This window comes from Rousettus aegyptiacus, unplaced genomic scaffold (genome assembly GCF_014176215.1).
Source record: "Rousettus aegyptiacus isolate mRouAeg1 unplaced genomic scaffold, mRouAeg1.p scaffold_m13_p_6, whole genome shotgun sequence".
NCBI classification, from domain to species: domain Eukaryota; kingdom Metazoa; phylum Chordata; class Mammalia; order Chiroptera; family Pteropodidae; genus Rousettus; species Rousettus aegyptiacus.
The window spans coordinates 102,996,529-103,017,917 of NW_023416309.1; the positions used below are offsets into that span (position 1 = coordinate 102,996,529).

The 21,389-nt window shown below is 37.1% G+C and overlaps 1 protein-coding gene across 7 annotated transcripts in view; it reads left to right on the top strand.

The window, feature by feature from the left end:
* The window catches only part of TLK2 (tousled like kinase 2), an 86,818-nt gene that overhangs the window by 60,375 nt on the left and 5,054 nt on the right, over window positions 1–21,389 (top strand). For all 7 annotated transcript variants that reach the window (XM_016128191.2, XM_016128198.2, XM_036223634.1 and 4 more), the window contains 8 exons: window positions 607–759; window positions 4,002–4,068; window positions 5,031–5,128; window positions 6,863–6,944; window positions 8,782–8,873; window positions 13,225–13,314; window positions 16,611–16,780; window positions 17,996–18,134. In XM_016128191.2, coding sequence (XP_015983677.1) covers window positions 607–759; window positions 4,002–4,068; window positions 5,031–5,128; window positions 6,863–6,944; window positions 8,782–8,873; window positions 13,225–13,314; window positions 16,611–16,780; window positions 17,996–18,134 — 891 coding nt within the window. The remainder of the gene's footprint in view (window positions 1–606; window positions 760–4,001; window positions 4,069–5,030; window positions 5,129–6,862; window positions 6,945–8,781; window positions 8,874–13,224; window positions 13,315–16,610; window positions 16,781–17,995; window positions 18,135–21,389) is intronic.

Below are 21,389 nucleotides of genomic sequence, written 5' to 3' on the forward strand. Positions count from 1 at the left end.
GTGCTTTCTCTGAATGTACTTGTTTTTTAAAAACTTAGTTTAAGTTTCACCGTATCAGTGAGTGAGAGACTTGGAGTGGTCATGGTTCACTTAGACTAGAGTAACTGAAAATCTTTTTTACTTTGTTTAGTATCCTTCAAATTTGTATCTTTCTAGATATAATTTGAGGAAACTTTAATCCAAATAAAAAGACGCTTAGAGCCATTTGTACTTTTTAAAAGTACATACAGTTTTTTACTTTAATAGGTTGATATTAGAGAGTTGTTTTCTTAACTTTTAAAAAAAAATTGGAAAATTCTTTCTTTTTAGTCAGAAAATAAGGTCGTAGTAGAAATTTGATATTGTTTCTTCCTACCCACTTTTCTACTTTGAAAGTAAGCATAACTAGTGCCGTAAAGCTCACACTCATTCCAAAAAAATCTTTTTTTCACCAAGTATTTGGCTCTCCCAATCTTAAATTAAAATCACAAGTCTGCTTGATTTAAAGGGGCTTATTTTTTTTCTGAAGTCTCAGATATACAGGTGATAAAGATACCTGTTTATTCTGTAGTCATGTTAAAATTTTTTTGACCTTTTTCCTCTGTGCAACATCTTTTATATCTCTAGGCAACAGGAAAGGATAAATTCACAGAGGGAAGAGATAGAAAGACAACGGAAAATGTTAGCAAAGCGGAAACCTCCTGCCATGGGACAGGCCCCTCCGGCAACCAATGAGCAGAAACAGCGTAAAAGCAAGACCAACGGAGCGGAAAATGAAACGTATGTTCTTTATTGATGTGAGCTGTGAGAAACCACTCTCTCCTTCGAAACACAGATGTCCTGTTGAATGCCACTGGGAAAAAATGATAAATTATGGCGATTTCTAGAGCTTAAGCTTTCTTCTTACATTAATGGATTTGCTCAACTCACATAAAAGCCGTATACAATTCACTCATTTTCTTAGTCCTGATCTTACCTAGGGACTTTGAAATGAGGGAGACATAATGTCACTCAACTCGATGTCATGATCTTTGGCCACTCTTATAATAAACTTGATGGCATTGTGGTTGGTATTCAAATGATATAATTGCTTATGGTATGTTGTCATCATCTTCTGGGGATCACCTGGCTAGTGCCTCAGACTGAAGAATGCTCTTTACTGGTCTAAAGGACACTTAGTTAACAGCCACAAACGTAGGAGTAAGCTAAGAAAAAATAGGTATAAAATAAGGAAAAGGACATTTTCCCAATAAGCCAAATCTTGACATGACATTATTTTTTCCTGTTCTGGGGTACCCAAAGAAAGCACCAATATCTTAAATTGTAGTGTAGTCATCTTTTTCACTGCCCGTCAACGATTATTACATAGCTGTCATGAATTAGCAGGGTTAGGATATCCTAAGCACAGATGCCTTCCTTTACTACCCTCGCTCCATGCCACATTTCCCTTTTTGATCATTGAATTCTTGACCACTAGAGAATCTTCCACTGCGGCAGGAGTTCACAGGCTTTTCTATAATGGGCCAGATAGTAAATAAATACTTTAGGCATAGGAAGCTAGAGGATAGGGTCTCTGTTGCACCTACGCTATTGTTGTAGCCTGAAAGCAGCCACAGACAATGTATAAATGAATGGGTATGGCTGTGTTCCGATAAAACTTTATTTATAAAAACAGACTGTGTGGGCTGAACAATACTGCTGTAATTTGCCAACTAGATAGGAACTGCCGATCTAGAATTGGCTTGGGAGATGAAAACTATATATTACTTACCTATTTAAAATATTTCTTATGCATACCTTGAATACATTTAAACCACCACCTGTCTTTAAGAGGCTTTCAAATTAAAAAGGAGAAAAAAGAGCTCTACAGATAATAGTTTAGGCAGTCTCTAAAGAATTGATGGTAACCCTGAAGTTCATTTCTGCATTGGATATTCAAAATTAAAAAAAGTTTTTTAATAGAAACAGTTATTGGTATTATAATCAGTATATCTATAGTGGCTACATTGGTTGTTCAAGGGAAAAAGAAATTTTGTAAAGCTGGGATTCTTTAAAACAAGTTTCAGGTCTAAAGATAGTCACAGACAAAAAATAATAATATCACATAATTTATTGACTCATGTCTCTTGCCTTTTATGTCTTCATGTCAGTTCACCAAAACATTAACCCATAATCCACTTCAAGTATAATAATACTTGTATTACAAACATTGTTAGAAGTCCATTACATTTTAAATGTGTCTTTCTTCACTCCAGTGAGATAGCTTAACATCAATCCTCACTCAGTACATACCTGATATGTTGGGGAGCTTTTTCCTTGACATTCATTTAATAAGTCTATGTTAAATGCTTATTATATGCTCAGCTCTGGGCGCTGGGGATATAGAGTTAAAGGAGACAGCCCTAGTTAGGAGCTCACAGTTTACATAGGTGAGATTAATAAATGGATAAATTAATAATTAATGTTAAGTATTGTGATAAAAGTGTGCACAGTGAATAAGCTTGGGAAAAGTCTTTACTCTTATAGCCTGAATATTTTAAAACTAGATTCTAAGTAAAAAACATTTTCTTTCAAAAAATTCAAATAAGAGTCCAGATTTGAGAGGTTCTCCAGGCAAATGTTGTGCATATTAATCGAAGCTTGTCTTCTTTGCTGGCACCTGTATTTATTTAGTGAAGAGACTTTTCCTCCAGTATTACTTGAAAATTATTTAATGCCAGTGCATAAAACCATTGGCTTAGGAGCAATAAAGAAGGCTTACGTTGTTTCCTTGCCATAGACCAATAATTAGAACTTAGCCTAGGCCAGTAGTGTGTCAATAAGGAGTTGCCATCTGGAGTGTTGTGTAAAATCCAAGCTGGAAGGCATTTAGTCCACTTTTTAATTAGAGTATCGGTGATTTGGCTCATTCATTCTGGCTGGAAGCCAGAGATAGATAGTCTTCTTGAATTTTGGAATAAGTCACATTATTCTTTCCCAGTATTGAACCTATATCAGGCAGAGAGAATGCTTAGCTTTGAATTTTTTCATTTCTCCCTTTTTTACTGGTGTGATACGAAGTAATGCATATAAGTATTTCTGCAACTTTGAAGAGATAGGTGTAATGGCCCTAGTGGGTATATATTTCTTCTTGTCATTACTCATTTTTTAAGTTTCTTTTAGTCAGACCTCAAAGGTTCTATTTTGTAGCTCTTCCTGGTTGATAGGATAGCTGTTTTTTCTTTCTTCTGCCATTTAGAATACATCTAAACAGGGACATCTAAAACTTTTAAATATGTGTATATGCTTCCAGAATGTGAAGAAGGTGAAGATGAAGGAGTATTTTACATGCTCATTCTTGAGATATTGTGCAGTTAGGGTTGGTGGAATATGAATTGTGATTTCCCATCAAGTCAGCCATTTGAGAATTTGTGTTTAGCATTTTACAACTTATAAATTCTTTTCACATTCTCATTTAATAGTCACAAAATCTTTTTAGAGAGGTATTATGACTTGCCGAATTTTTAGGAAATTTAAGAGGTTAAAGTTGCTTGGTCAAGGTCACGTGGCCCAGGTTGCACTTTGAACCCTAGTCTTCAAACACCAAATTCCGGACTCCTTCCATTATGTTGTTCTTCTCTTTGTCATTTTACTGTCAAGGTCAAAGAGTTATCAGAAATAATCAAATTCATTGTCTTGTTTTGTTCTTTAAAAAAATTTAGACATAATAATTTTTAGCTGCCTCTCCTAATGGATTTTTATATGAGTAATGTTTGGGACAGAACTTTTCATAAATAATATAAAAATATAGCTCACTTTTTTCTATTTTTTATAAATTAGACTTCTGGTTTTGAAGTCCTTTCACATTACATTTGATAAGTCACAGAAATTTTCTCATGTTAAAGGATTGCAAGGTAATCTGTCATTTAGTCATTTTAACTAAGAGACTGGATATACCATATAGCATTATTTGAGAATTTCTCTTTAGATAGGTGCACTATGATTTCAAAGAATTTCTTGAAATTTCTACTATTATTTTCCAGGTTAACATTAGCAGAATACCATGAACAAGAAGAAATATTCAAACTCAGATTAGGTCATCTAAAAAAGGTAAGTATGATCAGAAATGCAATTTTTAGTTTACATTTGATGTGGAAACAATTTGATTATTTTGATGAATGTAATAATTTCATAGACTTGCAGAAATCTTTGAGTTGTTACTCTGTCACATCTTGTATTCTAATGGTGGAAGTCATGTCTTTCAATTTTCAAATCAGCTCCAACCCGGGGAAAGTACTTTTCCCACAAGGGTACCAGTAGATAATTCTGTACACCTTAAAAGGCTTCACAGGTGGTTATCCTTATAGTAAAAATTAAATATACAGTATGAGTAGATAGTTCCAAAATGATGTTAAAACTCTTAAGAGAATAGTAGTTTCTTATCTCTTGCCTAAACCATATTGTAACACAAAGGCACCTATGTAGAATTTATTATTGATGATGATCACAAAAGCATCTTAAATGTAGACCTCTCATCTGTAATTCAGCAACTCATACATGTTTGGTGGATGCTGCTTATCATAATGAAGATCAATAAGCATTTAATAAATTACTATTAGTGTGTATTTATTTTTTTCCCATTAGGTGGTTCTCATATCTTGGAACTTAAGGCACCAAGTATAATCCATACTTACAGAACAGGACCAGATAGAGAACCTGAATTTTGTTTTTTTTTTTTTTTTTAAATGGTTGCATGCCTATGTGTGTATATATACAGAACATTTCTGGAAACTTAACAGTGGTTACATCTGGGGAGTGGACCTGGAGAAGCGGGAGCAGGGAGGCAGAGGACTCTTGCTTTTCCTACTATACTACTCTATATGGTTTGATTTTTATTTATTATTTGTTATAGGCTTGGTTTTTATGATTAAAATTCTTTAAAAGATTTTTTTTAATGCAAACATCTTTCTTTAGCTTTTCATGAGAAAACAGTCTGCTCTTGTTTTTAAAATGAGATTTTGGAAAGGTAAAGTTTCTTGTGTTCTGAGCTATTTCTTTCCTTTTCACTTTAGGAGGAAGCAGAGATCCAGGCAGAGCTGGAAAGGCTAGAAAGGGTTAGAAATCTACATATCAGGGAACTAAAAAGGATACATAATGAAGATAATTCACAGTAAGCAATTTGGGAGTATGTTGACTTGGAGATTGCTGAGCACTCTCTAACATGAGTTGAATGATCTAGATGATGTTTTTGTTTAATATAAATTTGGTGCATTGATTTCATGGTGTATTTAGTTCTATTAACAGAATATAATACAGTTTTATAAACAAAGTTATGATTTGCTGTAGTTTAAATACATTAGATTTTTTTATGGTGACATTGGTTAACTAAATCCAATAAGTTTCTTCTGTACACTTTTAGCACTAAGGCATATATGTATTTATACTGTGTGTTCACCTCCCGTAATTAGTTTTCTTTCTGTCCACATATTTGACTCAATACGTTAGATTTATGTATTATATATACATATAGCATGTTTACACAAATAGACGTCATTAAAACAATATACCTCAGCAGTTGTAAATGGTTGTGATATACCGTATATTCAAATTTATCTACAGAGCCTCACTTAAAGGGATACGGGAAGCATGGCTGACAGTGGAGTGTTGCAGGACTGTTGGGTTGAGATGACACCCGGTTTCTGAATGATCTTCAGAGGTCATTCAGCTGTTGAGATTTTAAGCAAGACTCTGTTCAACAAAGTTCAGCCCATTAATTTAGATAAATACACACCTTTGTTTATAAGTCATTTAAGAGATTCAAACTGCGAGAAATATTCAGTGGAAAATGGCTTCTATCCATCATCTGTTCCTTCCCACATTTTTTTTTTTTTTTTTTTTTTTGACTCTGAAACATGATTTTTTTGACATAGCTACAGCTTGGGTATTTTTGTTCGGCCAGTATGAGCCATAGACTTTTCTTTTTGTAAACTGACAGGCAACAGCTGTTACCTTACTGAACACTGTCTCTGTCAGACATAGTGTAAGTGCCCTTCTGCTCTGTCATTTAATTTTGCACGATAGCCCAGTGGGATAGGTCATCTTCAATAATGCATAGATCTCGAAACAGTCCTAGAGAAGTTCAGTTAACTTGACCAGGGACCCATAATTAGTGGACCAAACAGAGTTAAACTTGGATCTGTCTGATTCCAAAACTAACTACCCTACAGACATGTAGTCTTTCTCCACAGGCACGCCGCTATCTCAGATCAAAATAATTTCAGGAATAATAGTGGGGCTATTGAAGATCAGGAGGGAGCTAGATAGAAATATTTTTAAAGTTATTTTTTGCCACAATCTCTCATTTCTTTGTCTTATTAAAAAACAGTACAAGATGGTATCTTATACGGAGAAAGCAGTTATATCATGAACACTTTCTTAAAGCGACTGCACATACAACACATGACTCACTTTATAATCAAATCTGTTTTTAAGTTCATGTAAAATATCTTGGAATTTTGCTATATGTAGCTATATGTAATGGTGAGAACATGTGGCTCTTGAATGGTTTGGAGGAACCAAGTAGCACAATTTGAAAATCGCCGACCTAGTGTAGTCTATGCCCCTCACTTTATAGCAGGGCAGAAAGGGAGAGAGGCCAACAAAGGTCACAGGGCTAATTGTGGTTGCATTGAGACTGGCACCTATGTCTCATGGCTCTACATCTAATGCTGTTCATTGTAATTATGCTGTCTTTTTTAATTATATAACTTTATGTTCAGAATTAGATATTGATCAGCAGCAATTATAATCATGTATAACATGTTAGATATTCTGGAAATTTTATAAACATGGAAGATTGTGTAGTCTTTGACCTCAGAATGTTATATATTCCCTCTTTCCACAGATTTAAAGATCATCCAACGCTAAATGACAGATATTTGTTGTTACATCTTTTGGGTAGAGGAGGTTTCAGTGAAGTTTACAAGGTAAGTATGAGGAACTGGGTACAAAAACTGAGGGTTAAATTATTAGTTGTTACCAACTTAGAGAATATTTAGAATAATGGTAACTGTGGGTTGATGTCTATTATTGAAATTCAGAAACTTTAAGAATCTTGGAAACTAAGCGTCTTTGGGGGAACTGTTTTTAGTAAACTTCAGTAACTACGCAGGATACACTATTTTATCACGTTTTCAAATTTGAAAAATAATCATAGATTTTTAAAAACAGGAAGGAAAAACAACACTAATTTTTTCTGTCTCTGCTGCATTTGCTAGAAATGAGTGTGTTACTTTTATTCTCATAAAAATTTTTTTTAACAATAAAAATGTTAGTTAATTCTTATTCAGATTCCTGCTTTTTTGTTTTAAAATGGTCTCATCTTCTAAGTCAGAGTGTTTAGTAGCACTGGCATTTTGAAAGTGTGCCCTTGCTTAGAGTGCTTTAATTTGGCCACTGTGCCTCCAGTTGATTTTTACAAAATGAGGAATTCAGCCAGTTTTAAATATAGCTACAGATCCATAATGCGTTCACCAGCCACAGCATTCTTAAATTTCTCTAGATGTTTCTGGCACCTGGTTTTTAAATGTAGAACTTGTTTTTGTAAGTGGTCTTTATTGTGTGACCCTGATAATTCTCTTTTCTAAGGTGTAGCCTTCACTGTTATGATTCATATTATGCCCATCTGGATTTATCTATGGGAAACCTTTTGTGTAAAATAGTTTTCATTTAAAATAAAAACAGTAAAAACTATATCTACTGCTTTCCCTTTTTTAATGTTATTTTTTTATTGTGATACACACACACATATACACAGACATACATAAAATTTATTTTAATTAACCATTTTAAAATGTGCAATTCAGTAGCATTATGTACATTCACAGTATTGGACAACTATCATCATTCTCCATTTCCAGAACTATACTATTGTCTTTAGTGTACTGCTGGGTTTGATTTTCTAATATTCATATTTTTTATCTGCATCCGTAAGTGGGACTGGCCCATAGTTGTCTTTAGTGGTCTAGCTGTCATAGTTATCTTAGAAGGAGTTGTGAATTTTCTCTCAGTTGACATCCTCAAAAACCCATTCGTTACTCCCTTGATCTAGCACTACACAGCTGACATGGTTCTTGCCAGCAGTGGTGGTGTTTAGGGAAAGCATGTCCCTTTCTTTGCGCAGTGGCTGGAGAAGTGACTTCGTGTGACTAACTTCAGACATTGTAAGGATCAAAACTGCTTTTTTTACCCAGCATATATGAGTGGGACTAAAGGCAGAGCTGTTTTTTGGTTTTTGTTTCTGTTTACTTTAATAAACACAATATAATAAATGACAAGATTATTTTCTAAACAAACACAGCAAAGAGGTGTATCCTCAGGGTTTATTTCTCAAGAAGGTGGATGATCTTTGTTCCCAGCATTTCAAAAGTGGCAGGACTTACTGTTACAGCATGCCAAGGCCCAGTAAATCTGAGGGACAAAAGACAACCTAAGGGAGAAGAGTCCCAAATAGGGTAGATGATGTCCAGAAAGAGAATTATTTGGAAGTGACTGTTATGGTATGAGCTGTCTTTATGTTTGTGGTATCTGCTTGGTTTTATTTTCTAACCCCCTTGGTGCCAGTTTGTCTGGAGACTCCTAAATTGTCTGATCACAGATTTCAAGAAGATAGTTGCTGCTCTGAAACGAGTATGTGATGCGTTGTCTTCCACTGCTGTTTTTATTTAATAATGCATTTTGGACTTTCGAGTATGTTGATCTGTTAAATAGAGGCTTCAAATCAGTTGCCTGTGATTCTATATAATTTATTCCTTTTCTTCATAGGCATTTGATCTAACAGAACAAAGATATGTAGCTGTGAAAATACACCAGTTAAATAAAAACTGGAGAGATGAGAAAAAGGAGAATTACCACAAGTAAGTGATACCAGAGTGTCTCATTTTCAAAATTTAGTAATAATAGCTGAAGTTTGAGCACTGTGTTAATAGCTTTACATTGTTGTTTCATTTACTCCTCATAACTGTCCTAGGAGAGTGAATAAATTTTCCATTTTACTGATGAGGAAACTGATACTTAGAGAATTTGAATAATAGTTAAGAAATGGCTACATTTATATTTAAATCTAGACTTCCCTTAATCCAAAGCCCATGCTCTTAACCTCCCCTTCCGTTGTGTGTATAAAATTAGTTAGAATAAACAAAGCCTCAGAAACCCTTGTTGCTTGTGTGTAGAAATCACAGGAGAGTCCTTTAGGGGTCTGGGGGACCCTCGGGAGCTTCGGGTGGGGCTTTTTTCGCTGCTCCATTATTTCATTCTGGAGGAGACCAGTGTGCCTCAGTGCTGCTCGTTCAGCTCATTCAGCTCGTCCAGCTCCCTCAGCACAGTTTGCCCCTCTCCAAGTTCTTGGCCCTCAGTGTCCCTCTTAACTGTGCTTACCTCTCTTTGGAATGCCACTGGTGGTGGCCCTCATCTCTACTAGTGGGGAGGAGTGACTTCTTTAGAAAGCATATTTGTTACCTATGCAGGTGTGAATCTCATTAATTCACTAATGCCAGGTTTTGCTTGTTTTCCCTCCAAGCCTCAGAACGTTGGGGTTCATTGCTCATTTGCTTTGGAGGCCGCACAGAATCACTTTGCTGTTAGAGTCCCCACTGGGTTAATAGTGTTTTCTTGTTATAGATACAGTTACTGAATTAGACATGCCCTACCCCTGAAAGGAGACAGCCCCTCTTGATGTAAACAGCCCTCCTCCTTTCTCTTAAAGCAGTTTTGGTTTTTTTTCTTATAAATAGCACTTTGGAGGGGAAAAAAGCAATGGACTTTGAAGTAGCCTTTTAGTTGGCTTCCAAATCCCAGGGGGGAAATAAAATATTTTTACATCATCAACCAGCCCTTGGTGCTGGACCAAGGCAGCCCTTGCTTTGTACCTGTTGTTCATCAGGGACCCAGGAACTCATCCCATTCCATGCAGACTGGCAGTGGCTCTCAGCCTGGGAGAAGAGAAGGTTCCTGTGGCATTAAGAGAAATAGGGCTTTAGCAGAGGTAGGAAGAGGGATTACATGTGTTTTATGCATGGCATCCTGCATGTGTGTCTTATGTGACAGGCAGCTGTAGTCCAGATGCCTCTGAGGAGCAGTTACATTATTATAAATGCATTCCAGTCACTTGACGTGCAGGGACGAATGATAGGCCTCAGCGAATGCCAGGAACACTTCAGAGAAGGAAACCACATGTTGTCCTGGCCAGTTATAAATGAGAAACGTTCCCATTATTTTGAGACAGAGTGGCTAAGGGTATTGGAACAGTCCATGGTTCTCTTTAAAGCCCCCCTTCAGCTATCCTCGGAGCCCGTTGCCTGTCTTACGTGTGCACTGACCGCGCTGACCAGTTGACTCTAGGAGGGATCAGCCTTGGTCAGCCAAGACTATTTTCTCAAGAAGATAGTTCTTGCTCCAGAATATGTACATATTTTGTCTGTTCTCAGTGTCCATCTGTTGGGCTGACCTTACAGAGAACTCTGGTGTTGATACTGCAGTAACTGCAGGTGGGTGTTCTGTTCACCCCACCATTTTGAAACAGTGAGGGATCGAAGCCAGGCCCACCTACCCCCTTGAACACGGGCAAGTCCTGGTGGGTATGAATTGGGCATCTTCCTCACGTTTCTCTACCAGACAGTGGAGGGGCCTGCGTTGTGATTCTGAGCTCTTTACTGGCCCAGCTCAGGCTCGCAGCGGTGCCGTCCTACTCCTTGTTTCCTCATCAGAGGTTGGAATCGGTGCCTGGGCACCTCTGCGAAGCTGCCGGACAGTGGCAAAGTTATTGGGACTTCTGTTCATCCTTCAGGGAAAATTCTTAAGCACTTCCACCTTTTTTTGAAAGATTTTGCTTGCTAAGTGATACAAAATCATTCTGATGAATTTCAGGCTGCAGATAATAGTGAATTAGGAAAACGTCATTAACTCATTAAGTCTTTCGAAGTTAAACGAAGTTTATATCAAGCCCATAACAAATTTTTAAGAGTGCTTTAAAAATTCAATATTAAGCTGAAAAGTAGTATACTTTAGTGTGTGGTAACATTATAAAATATGAAAATGCTACTCTAAACGTGCAAACTTTTGATTGCTTTTCCTTTTGTGGGGGTAACTTTCTAATCCTGTTTGGAATCAAGATATTTATTTGTGTAGAAAAGAAGGAAAAAGTCAAAGACGATAAAAGTTTTTGTTTAATTTTAAGGTCTATTCTGTACCTCCTTTCTTCTCATTCTTCCCCCACAAGCAAAAAGTAAACTGACTGTTTAACATTATTAAAGCTTTAATAGGTATTACTAGATTTCTTTAACTCCCCAAAATAACATTAAAAACTCTACAACTGGAAAAATGACATATACAGCTTTCTGTAGAAATAATTGCATTTGAATTAATATACTCTTATGTAATTCTTTTCTAATTTTCTAGGATAAAGTCATTTTATCCTAGAAAGTGTAAATATATATACACTTTTAAGAGAGTAAAAGACTAACTTTAAGATAAGTTTCTTCTAGTGTCTTATTAAAGTTTCTGTATTTACATTGCATTAATCCCTTGGATGCTAAATTGAAAGTTGAACATGTGAAGGACGTGGCGCAGCCACACTGCCCTCCCTGGGGAAATATGAGAAGCGGGCTTAGACCCTGATGCGAGGTTGAGGGAATGCTTTCAGTGACACACAGCAAATTCTCTTAGTTGGCGAGTTCAGATGACACTTCCTTTGATTCTTAATTTTTGCCTCCTTTAGCTTCCTCTGTGTTCTGTACCTTGACAGAGAAATTGACCTCTACTCTGAAATATACAAAAGTGAAAGTTAAAAATTCCATGGAACTATAGATTTACAGCATGTAGTTCATAGGTTTCTAAACCTGTTTTTAAACAGCGTCATCTTTATTTTACCAAATGAAATATCACATGGATTCTTGATATATGCAAAGGGACAGTGCGGAGCTCCTTTGGAGGAATTGGGGGTCGGGCCAAAGCTCCGTTTGCTCAGCGTCTCCACGGGGATCTGGAGTGTGGACCTCCAGTGAGAGCCCCCTTCAGAACTGCCTGTCCAGTGCGGTGGTGTCACAGTGAAGCCCAGATGCCAAGTCAGGTTCCTTGATCCCACTTCAGCATGTATTCTGACGCTGCCCCATCTAAGTGCTGGCAGAACAACCTAAAGATGATGAAACAAAGCATCAGAAGAAGCAAAAACTTCCAAAAGTGGCAGCTTGAAAAATAAGCCTAGTCAAACAAAGTTTCCACTGGGGGAAAAAAATATATTTAATTACTTTCAGATTCCCATTCCTCCCTTCCCGTTCCTGTCATTGTTTCCTCACCTTTGTTAGTTGAGTACTTTCTGAGTATTTTTGACATTACAGAATACACCAATTTCTGAAAACATCACTTTTTTTAGTTTTATTTTACCATACTATGGAAAGTTTTCTTTTCTGACTCTCCTTATAACGAAATGCCCCAAACTAAATGGTGCTGGGTTACTTAAAATATAATAATTTTCTGTTTCTCTTTGTAAATAAGAACTAAATACTTTTAAAATTATTGGTAATTATATTGTATAAATATGTTGTATTATTTTATAAAAACTCAATATATGAATATTTCAGATTATGTGGTACATTTGTGTTCCTAATCTTATTAAGTGTTCTTAAATTGGAGAAGTATTTTAAAAAGAGATATATTTAAATTCTTGTTCTGAGATAACTTGGGTTTCTAGCATTTCAGATTTTCTATCAATTTCACATTTTCTTAGAAGTAAAGCTGATAGCCCTTTAAATCCATTTCATAAGGAGTAGGATTTAAAAACAAATACAAAATACTAATTGCTTTATAAAACCAATAGTCCTTTATCCAAGGAGTTTATATGCTAATTGATCCCCTTGATGTAACCCCCGGATGTAAACATTTTAGATTTGAAGTATTAGCTTCAGAAGAGAGGAAAAAAACACTGTTTGTGTAATTTTTAAAGCTTCAATATTTGCATATAAATGCAAAGTAGTGATATTATCATAGGACGAACTTGAAAGGGGTAAAAATCCATTCAACAAATACTCGAGCATCTACTGTTTTCTCAGCAGCTTGGTAGATACTAGCAGAGAAAATAGGATGAAGAAAGATAAGGAGAACAGATCTGAATGGAATGAATAGGTGGAAACAGTAGAGAAATGAGGACTATCCTTGATGAGTTATAAAAGACAAGTTAAAATACAAACTACTAATTTTCCGTTTTGTTTGCAGGCATGCATGTAGGGAATACCGGATTCACAAAGAACTGGATCATCCCAGAATAGTTAAGCTATATGATTACTTTTCACTGGACACTGACTCGTAAGTGATGTGCCGATTTAGCTTAGCAGTTACTGCTATTTTCTTGCAGTGTGTTGACTACTCATGGAATAGAGTTTAAATCCGAGTCTAGGGAATACTTCTTGAGGGACCAGATATATTTGTTTATGGACAGATGATCATATGTAAATTCACATTTGGGCCAGCAAGACATCTCTTGGCCAAAGGGTGTGTGCTGGTATGTGTTTAACATCCAGCTTGGTGGGGAGAAGGATGGGGCTATAAATTACGCCAATTTTTGTGGCGTAAATACTCTCAACATGTCCAATATTGAGCTGCCAATTTTTTAAAGTGGCTTCATTGAGATATAATTTACATACCATACAGTTCACTCTTTTAAAGTATACAGTTCAGTGGTTTTCAGATGTGCACAACCATCACCATAGTCAATTTTAGAACATTTTCATCCCCTCAAAAAGAGAAACCTTTTGCTATCATCTTCCTATTCCTCCACTGGTAGGACCCCCCCAGTCCTAAGCAACCAGTCATCTACTTTTTTGTGTCTATACATTTCCTATTCTGAACTTGCTTAAATAATGGATCGTATACTATGCGGACTTTTGTGAATCGCTTCTTTCACTTAGCACGATGTTTTTACATCTTTGCGATAGTCTGTATCAGGACTTCATTCCTTTTAAGACCAAATATATTCCATTGTATGGATATACCACCTTTCATTTATCCATTTATGCTACCAATGGCTTCATAACCAGCTCACAGAATTCCTGAAAATTTAACTACCAGCTCTCAGAAACTGGCACAGACTGGTGCCAGCATACCACTAACATGCACCAGTGAGTGTGGACTATTTAAAAGAGCCTCTGCTCCATCCTGGAGACCCTGATGAGCACTGACAGGCCTTTTAATGAAGTATCAGTATTGTGATTTTTATCATAGAATGAAAATGAATGTGGCATGTAAATGAAGGCATTAAGGCATTGCCTAGTGCTGTGTGTTAAAATACAGGTTCATAGCCTTACAGGCTGTTAGAATTAGAAGGGATCTCATCCAGCCTTTTCATTTTATAGGTAGAGATTTGAGGACCAAAAAAAGTTAAATGACTTGTCTGAGATCTTTACTAATCTTAGAAATTGTATTTCGTTAGCAGATGTAGGTAAATTCTAGGACCTCTGGGTTTATCCAGGAATTGAGAGTATTTCTGCATTTGGAAACGTTTTCTCCCTAGGAGCCTAACCTGAGTCGGGAGAAAATACTCTGGGTCTGGCCTTCAGGTGTCCTGGCCTCTTAGTCTCCCAGCGTGACTCCAGGAGTTTGGGCCTGTTTCAGGCAGCAGCTGTCTCAGATTGCTTCAGATTGCTACAGAGAACTGGCCCACATTTAGAAATGACCCCAAAAGGAGACCATAATTCCCTTGGGAAACATGAACCATCTCCTCCTCTGTCTGCTAGGGCAGCCCTCGTACCATGTATAGCCATGTGTGTTTAGCCCGGAGTGGGGTTCAGAAAAATACCTAGTTAGAGAGCAGGTCTCCACAGGGTGGCGTTACTGTTTTGCTTTGAGTAAATTTCTTGAACACTAGGTAGGATCCTCACTCCTACCCCCCAAAACGTAACTTTAAGAACTATTTCAAAAATAAATACAATGATTTAGATTATCTACTGTTTCAAATTGTATACATACTTTTAACTAATCTAAGAAATTGAGCTAATTTTGTACTATTCTTGAGTTATTTACTTTGTTCTTCCTATTGTGTGGTGAATTTTCATCAATAATAAGTCAGACCATCATTTTAGAAAGTCTTCTGTAAGTCATTCAGGATTAAAAGTTCAGATTTTGTTTTCAGCTTGCATTTGGGTCAAAGAATAAATCCACTAAGCATGAGACTCCGTGTCTCAGATTTCATTGTCTCAGATCAGAGAATCTGTACATTCCAGACATTTATTCTCACATAGGGTACCGGCATGCCCTAGCATGGTTCATAAAAAGTGTAAAGCTGTCGTTCAGTTTTGGACTCTCACAGAAGCGCGTGTCTGCATTTCCTTGCAGTGCACGTGGAAGGCCTTGGATTGCCTGCAGGCCCATAGTGCTAGCCCTGAGCTTGTTTGCTCTCAGGTCTGCTCCTCACCCTTCCCATGCTCTGCGTCTTCGATCAGTTGGCCCATGCAGGCTGTGTGCACCAGGCTCCCGTGTCTGTTGTTATTCAACTGGGTTCAGCCAATAGGGATACAGATGGTGGTGGTTGGAGGACACCCCCCCACACAGTGTGGTTCCAGTTTCCTTTGGTGACCCTGGGTTCTGGTTACACCATCTCCTTCCTCTGGCCCTCTGGCCTTAGGGTGCTAATGACTTCCTGTTCTAGATAATATCTGGGGTGCCTCACTGGCCAGTTTGTCTTCTCAGATCTGTCATCATCAGTGTTTAGTTCTCCGAATTAAAGCTTCTCTGTTTTAAATACTGAAGTATTTTTATTCCTGGCTAGACCCTGGGTGATAACACCCATATTGTCACAGCTTAGAATAGTTTAAAAGGTATTCATCTCTCGGGAATACTCAAAAAGTTTGGAACGTTTTACTTTAGTTTATAGCTGCCTTGGAAGATACACGTGGCCCTTAATGGCAGGAATGGTATGTGGTTTAAATCTGGGTCTGTTTAATGTATTGATATACGTGAAAGAAGAAAACCAAAACTGTGTAACAACATGTTTGTTAGAACCACAGATACTATACTTTATTTAAAAAGCTCTTGTATGTTGTGTTTAGCAAGGAGAAATTGTAGTGTCATACTGCCAGAAGATAGAATATGCAGCCTGTCCTTGGGACCTGGGCAAACCAGAGATTGTTCCTCGCTGTCAGCACTCAGGGTTGTAGAAGATATTTGCTGAAAACTGTGACTTGGTCACGATATGCTTGTTTAGAATGGAATGTGACGTGGACACATAAAGGAGGACCCTTCCAAAAAGATGCCTACTTTAAATACACTGCAGTTCTTGTCAGTATTCTTTTAGTCTGAATTCAAGAAGAAGTGGGCCCATGCAAGAGCTTGGGCACCACAGAGTCCAGTGGGGGGTGTGGGGGCGTGGAGACTCTTCACCAGGAGTAAGCCGTTTTCTTCCTGTAAACCACTCAGGTAACTAAACTGAATAAAGAATAGAAGAGTAATTTAAATAATAATAATAATAATAATAATAATAATAATATTTTAAGGAATACAGAAGGAGTGAGAAGCTAATTACCTAAAGGTTTCACTGGGGCTGATTTAGTTAGTCTTAATCTGCTTGCTCTCATCCTGTGGTCAAATGTTGGTTTATTTGTCTTTAGGTTTTGTACAGTATTAGAATACTGTGAGGGAAATGATCTGGACTTCTACCTGAAACAGCACAAATTAATGTCGGAGAAAGAGGCCCGATCCATTATCATGCAGATTGTGAATGCTTTAAAGTACTTAAATGAAATAAAACCTCCCATCATACACTATGACCTCAAACCAGGTATGTCTGACTTAGGAGACAGTACTGATAGCTTTTCTTTGCTCTTGTAAGTGACTTTTAATTTTATAGAGTTAGAGAATTTGGCAGAAGACAGAGGTCTCATGTTACCTGACTGTAGCTTGCTTGAGTGGGTGTGGGAACAGGAGCCCCGGCCACGTAGTGCTGGGCTGAGGAGGGTGGGTCATGTTGATTCTCTGGAGAAACAGTGCCCTTGTCTGTAGAACCAGGGCAGTTCATGATGTCAGTCCAATTAAGAAGGAACTGTTCTGGCAAGCTCAGCTTTGTTTTTCCCTGTTTCCTGTATTACGTAGTAGTTCCCCTACCCTAGGTCTCTTCGATAAATGCCCCAAAATTAACAACTTACTTTGCACACTAACCTCACATTTCATTAAATTCTGAGCAGAGCTTTTCATCTTTTTGTATGGTTACTATCTGACTTAATAGTCATCAGCAAAAAGTAGGGGGCAGTTAGACTTTTTACCTTTATTTTTTATTGTCGTCATCCTCAACCGTTTGTACAGGTCACATATCTTAGTAGATAGCTCTAACTGACTTGACTTCGGTGTTAGGAAGATGGTTCCCACTCACCTCCTGGTGTGGCACAGTTGTGAAGGTTGCCTTCCTCTTCTGGTAGCTGCATATTAAATCTCATTATTCATTATTCTCTAATGCCCTAATACAATTCACTTGACTAAAAACTTCCTTACAGTAAAGTGATTTTAAAGAGATGGCCATTGTGTGATCGGGTTTTCCATCACTAAATCCTATACACTTTCCTGCCGTAGGAGCTGTAGGTGGCACTGTGGTACTTTGATTCTCTTGTGTGTTTTCTTTTGATTTTTTTTCCCCCTCAAACTAATCTTCTAAACATGATGGTTTAGAGATCCTTACTGAAAAGGTCAGATGAAACTTTCCCACCATTTTGACCGACCGTACAAGTGATATTTTACTTTGGAGAGTTATAATTTTTTTCCACTGCTCATAGTGGCGGTTTTGGCACATTAAGCAGGTGATTCTTGGAAAATAGAAGGTTGCAGCCAGACACTGAGGACTCTCCTCCAGCACGGAGTCCAGACCATTTTATTCTGGGGATTTAGATGTTTGCTGTCACGTGCAAGAGTTTGAGTTCACTTGTCCCCTTCTTGTCTGTTACTATCTTGGATTTTTCTCTTAACTAGTAACTCTCTTTATTCATGAAGATTTTTATCTTTTTAGGTAATATTCTTTTAGTAAATGGTACAGCGTGCGGAGAGATAAAAATCACAGATTTTGGTCTTTCCAAGATCATGGATGATGATAGCTACAATTCAGTGGATGGCATGGAGCTAACATCACAAGGTGCTGGTACTTATTGGTAGGTATCCGGGCGATCTGCCAGGTTGGCTGGTGGAGATGTGGCTGTGTTATACTGAAGGGTTGATAATAAAATAATATCTACATCTTGTCTGCTTACCAGTAATGCTGTAAACCAAAGCAGATTTTCCTCCTCAGCAGTTTGACTCTTAATTTGTCTTAATTTTTCTTTCCTTTCTTGAAAACCATTGAGAGAGATTATGTGAGGCCAGGTGTTTGAGTTGTATGTTTCCTCTGTAGGGTTGACCCTATCGAGTGGGTAGAGAATGAGGTTGCTCATGTGTATATATAAAGAATGGCCCTAAATGCTTTTCAGTACAAATGCAGGTCTCCATGGGTTAATGGGATGAGGGATTCATTTCTTGAGTTGCCTGAGGATGATGGACTCTCAAGAACTAAGGAGTTCTGAAGATGGGGATGTAAAATAATCAGGATATGAAAAGCATCTCTTGAAATCTAATCAGGGAAAAGTTTGCAGTTTGCCAAGAAATGTATCCATCTCAGCATGTTCTAAAAGATTTTGAGCCACTCTCTTCCCATCTTTGTCACTCATCTCTCCCCAGTCACCTTACCCCAGCTCTGCCTGCCTGTTGTGTGATGTATCCCACTTCTGCCTACTACTGTTTTGGACAGAACCATAAAGGATACTTGCATGTCAAGCATTTCACTTTGTGATTGTAAATATTGGTTAACAGAGTTTTCTTTGCACTTCTGAGGTGGTAACACAAAGCCACATACTGGAGTGTGTGATTCTAAACATGAAGAAAGCTTCCAGCAGCACTGACGGGGAGAGGGTAACACCTGCTGTTACACCTCAGAGTCAGCTCACTTATGTTTGAGCCTGTGGAATAATGACCGTCTGGGAATGAGGGTGTTGATCTAAAGCAGACAGAGAAGACGGGTGTCTTTCATAACAGTCAGGGTCAGCCTGTTCTTATCAGTCCAATCATATTTAAGTTAGTATATATTAATCAGATCCTGCTAAAAACACAAAATTTCTACTTTCCATTGCTCCTTATTTGTAGAGATGGTACCTATAGTGAAAATCAGTCACTAAATTAAAACTTTGAGGTTCTAGGTTTAAAATAGAAGCTACATTTACAGTGTTTATGCACTATGGTGGTTATTGTGGGTTAGTGTTCCTGTCACTAAATGATACAAAAATATCTGTTGTTGGAAATTCTGGAGACAGGTCTATACCTCTGCTATATAAATTCACTGGAACTTGGATTTGAGTGTTTTGTTTGATAGCTCGATCTTTTTAAAAGGTAAAGCCTTTTCACATTTAATTAGTTTTCTCATTGCTGCCTTTTGCTGTATTTGCTAAGCTTCCGTGGTTGGAATATATATAAAAACTATATGATGTTTGGGATTTGCTTCAAAGTAATTTGTTTTGAGCAAAGTAGAGAGAAACGTATATGAATAAAGATTCATTGAATGTTGATAGATATTGAAGCTAGATGATGATTACTTGGGGATTTATTTTACTATTCTTTCTACTTTAGATTATATTTGCATAGTAAAAAGAGTTTTTTCGTAGTAAAAGTAAGGTAGAGAGGGACTCCTAAGAAAATTACATTTTATGAATTTCTATAAAGGTTTTAAAAGTTCACATATTGGTGAAAACATTGTCATAATCATCATCCTCAACATGTCATCCCATCTTATATCCCAAAGAGATGCAAATAGGACCGGAGGACATAACAAATCCTTAGTAACTGTTTGCAGTATTTGTTCCAGAATCATTCTACATCGAATACTACTTTTAAGTAAGTGAGCTGTAGACTAGACCTTGAGAATCATTTTTCTTTATGAGGATTTTATCATGATGGACTATGCAACTGTGTTTGTTTTTTTAAACACAGTGTAGTATCATAGAATTGTCTTCTTCTCTTCCTCCCAAAATCCTTGATAGGGAATTAGAATGCTTATTATTTTCAGTGTTATTTGGATGAAGAACTAGTTTATTTCTTCATTTACAGATAGAGAAACCGAGGCCTAGAAAGTAATTTTCTAGACTTCTGTTAAGAGGCAATGTCTTTTTTATTCTAAATATTTGGCTAAGTTATTACTCTGCATTTGGACAAATTCAGCAACTTCTGTCCTTCCCCACCACCTCCATGAAATGATATAAATACATTAAAATGATCATTTTTGAATCAAGATCCTATTTGTTACATACCCAAGATCATATTTAAGTTTTGTGTGTGTGTGTGTGTGTGTGTGTGTGTGTGTGTGTGTGTCAAGAACAGTGAAAACTCTAGGATTCAGGGAGGTTTTATTGGTATTTGGAAAAGCTGGGCGGTTTTTTTTTTAAATAAATTAATTTTTCCTATATTTTTGTTCTTTGTTGTTTTCCCCCTCCTTGTGAATTTTATATCTACATATTTATTTTTCAATATGTATTTTGGCTAAAAGTATTCATTGTGAAATAATCTCAGTCATATAATCTTGGTCATAATCATCCAAAAATATTTGTTAAAATGAATAAACAAAAATATGAAAGTAAATTTCTATTAAAAAAAGAATTGAAACCCATCATTTGAACATTTTCTGCCTCTCAACTCTTGTGGTCCCCTTCAAGCTATAAGTTTTATACCAAAAGCACAGCAGGGTCTAAAATAGTTTCTCACAATTGAAAGGATGAAATCTGTAGAAATCGATCTGTTATCTTCCAGCTGTGCCGTGGCTAAGAATCCACACACACTGAGTGGGAGCATGAGGCCAGGTGGGGAGGGAAGGACTTCAGATGAGGACTGAGTTCTGCTGACTAGTTTGTTTAGCTTTTTTGGCGCTATTTGTTAGTCTTCCAGTTGCTCCTGATCTCCCATAAAGTAGGAAATGCAAAATATTTTTTATAATATGTACTTTAATGTCACCATTGATTATATATTATAGTTATTGCCAGTCTGCATTTCCAGAAGAGGCTACATTAAGAAGACAACGGCCATCCCTCACAGAGATTTTCTACTGGGTCTTGAAATCAGTGGGACTTTTGAAATATTTATTTTACTGACATCTTCAGCCAACATGAAAGGAAACCCATTTCACCTCTGGTTATAGTTTAATGTTTGTCGATGCAGCTGTTATAAAAGAGAATGCACATCTTTTATGTTCCCCCCCCCCCCACACACACACCTTAAACTTGTCGAATGACACATTAGATACAGCTATGAGAAAGGAGTCTGGGGTGGGTGAAAGGAACTAGGAGACTATTTACCTCTCTCAGTGAATTGAGAAATGTATTTTTGGGCTT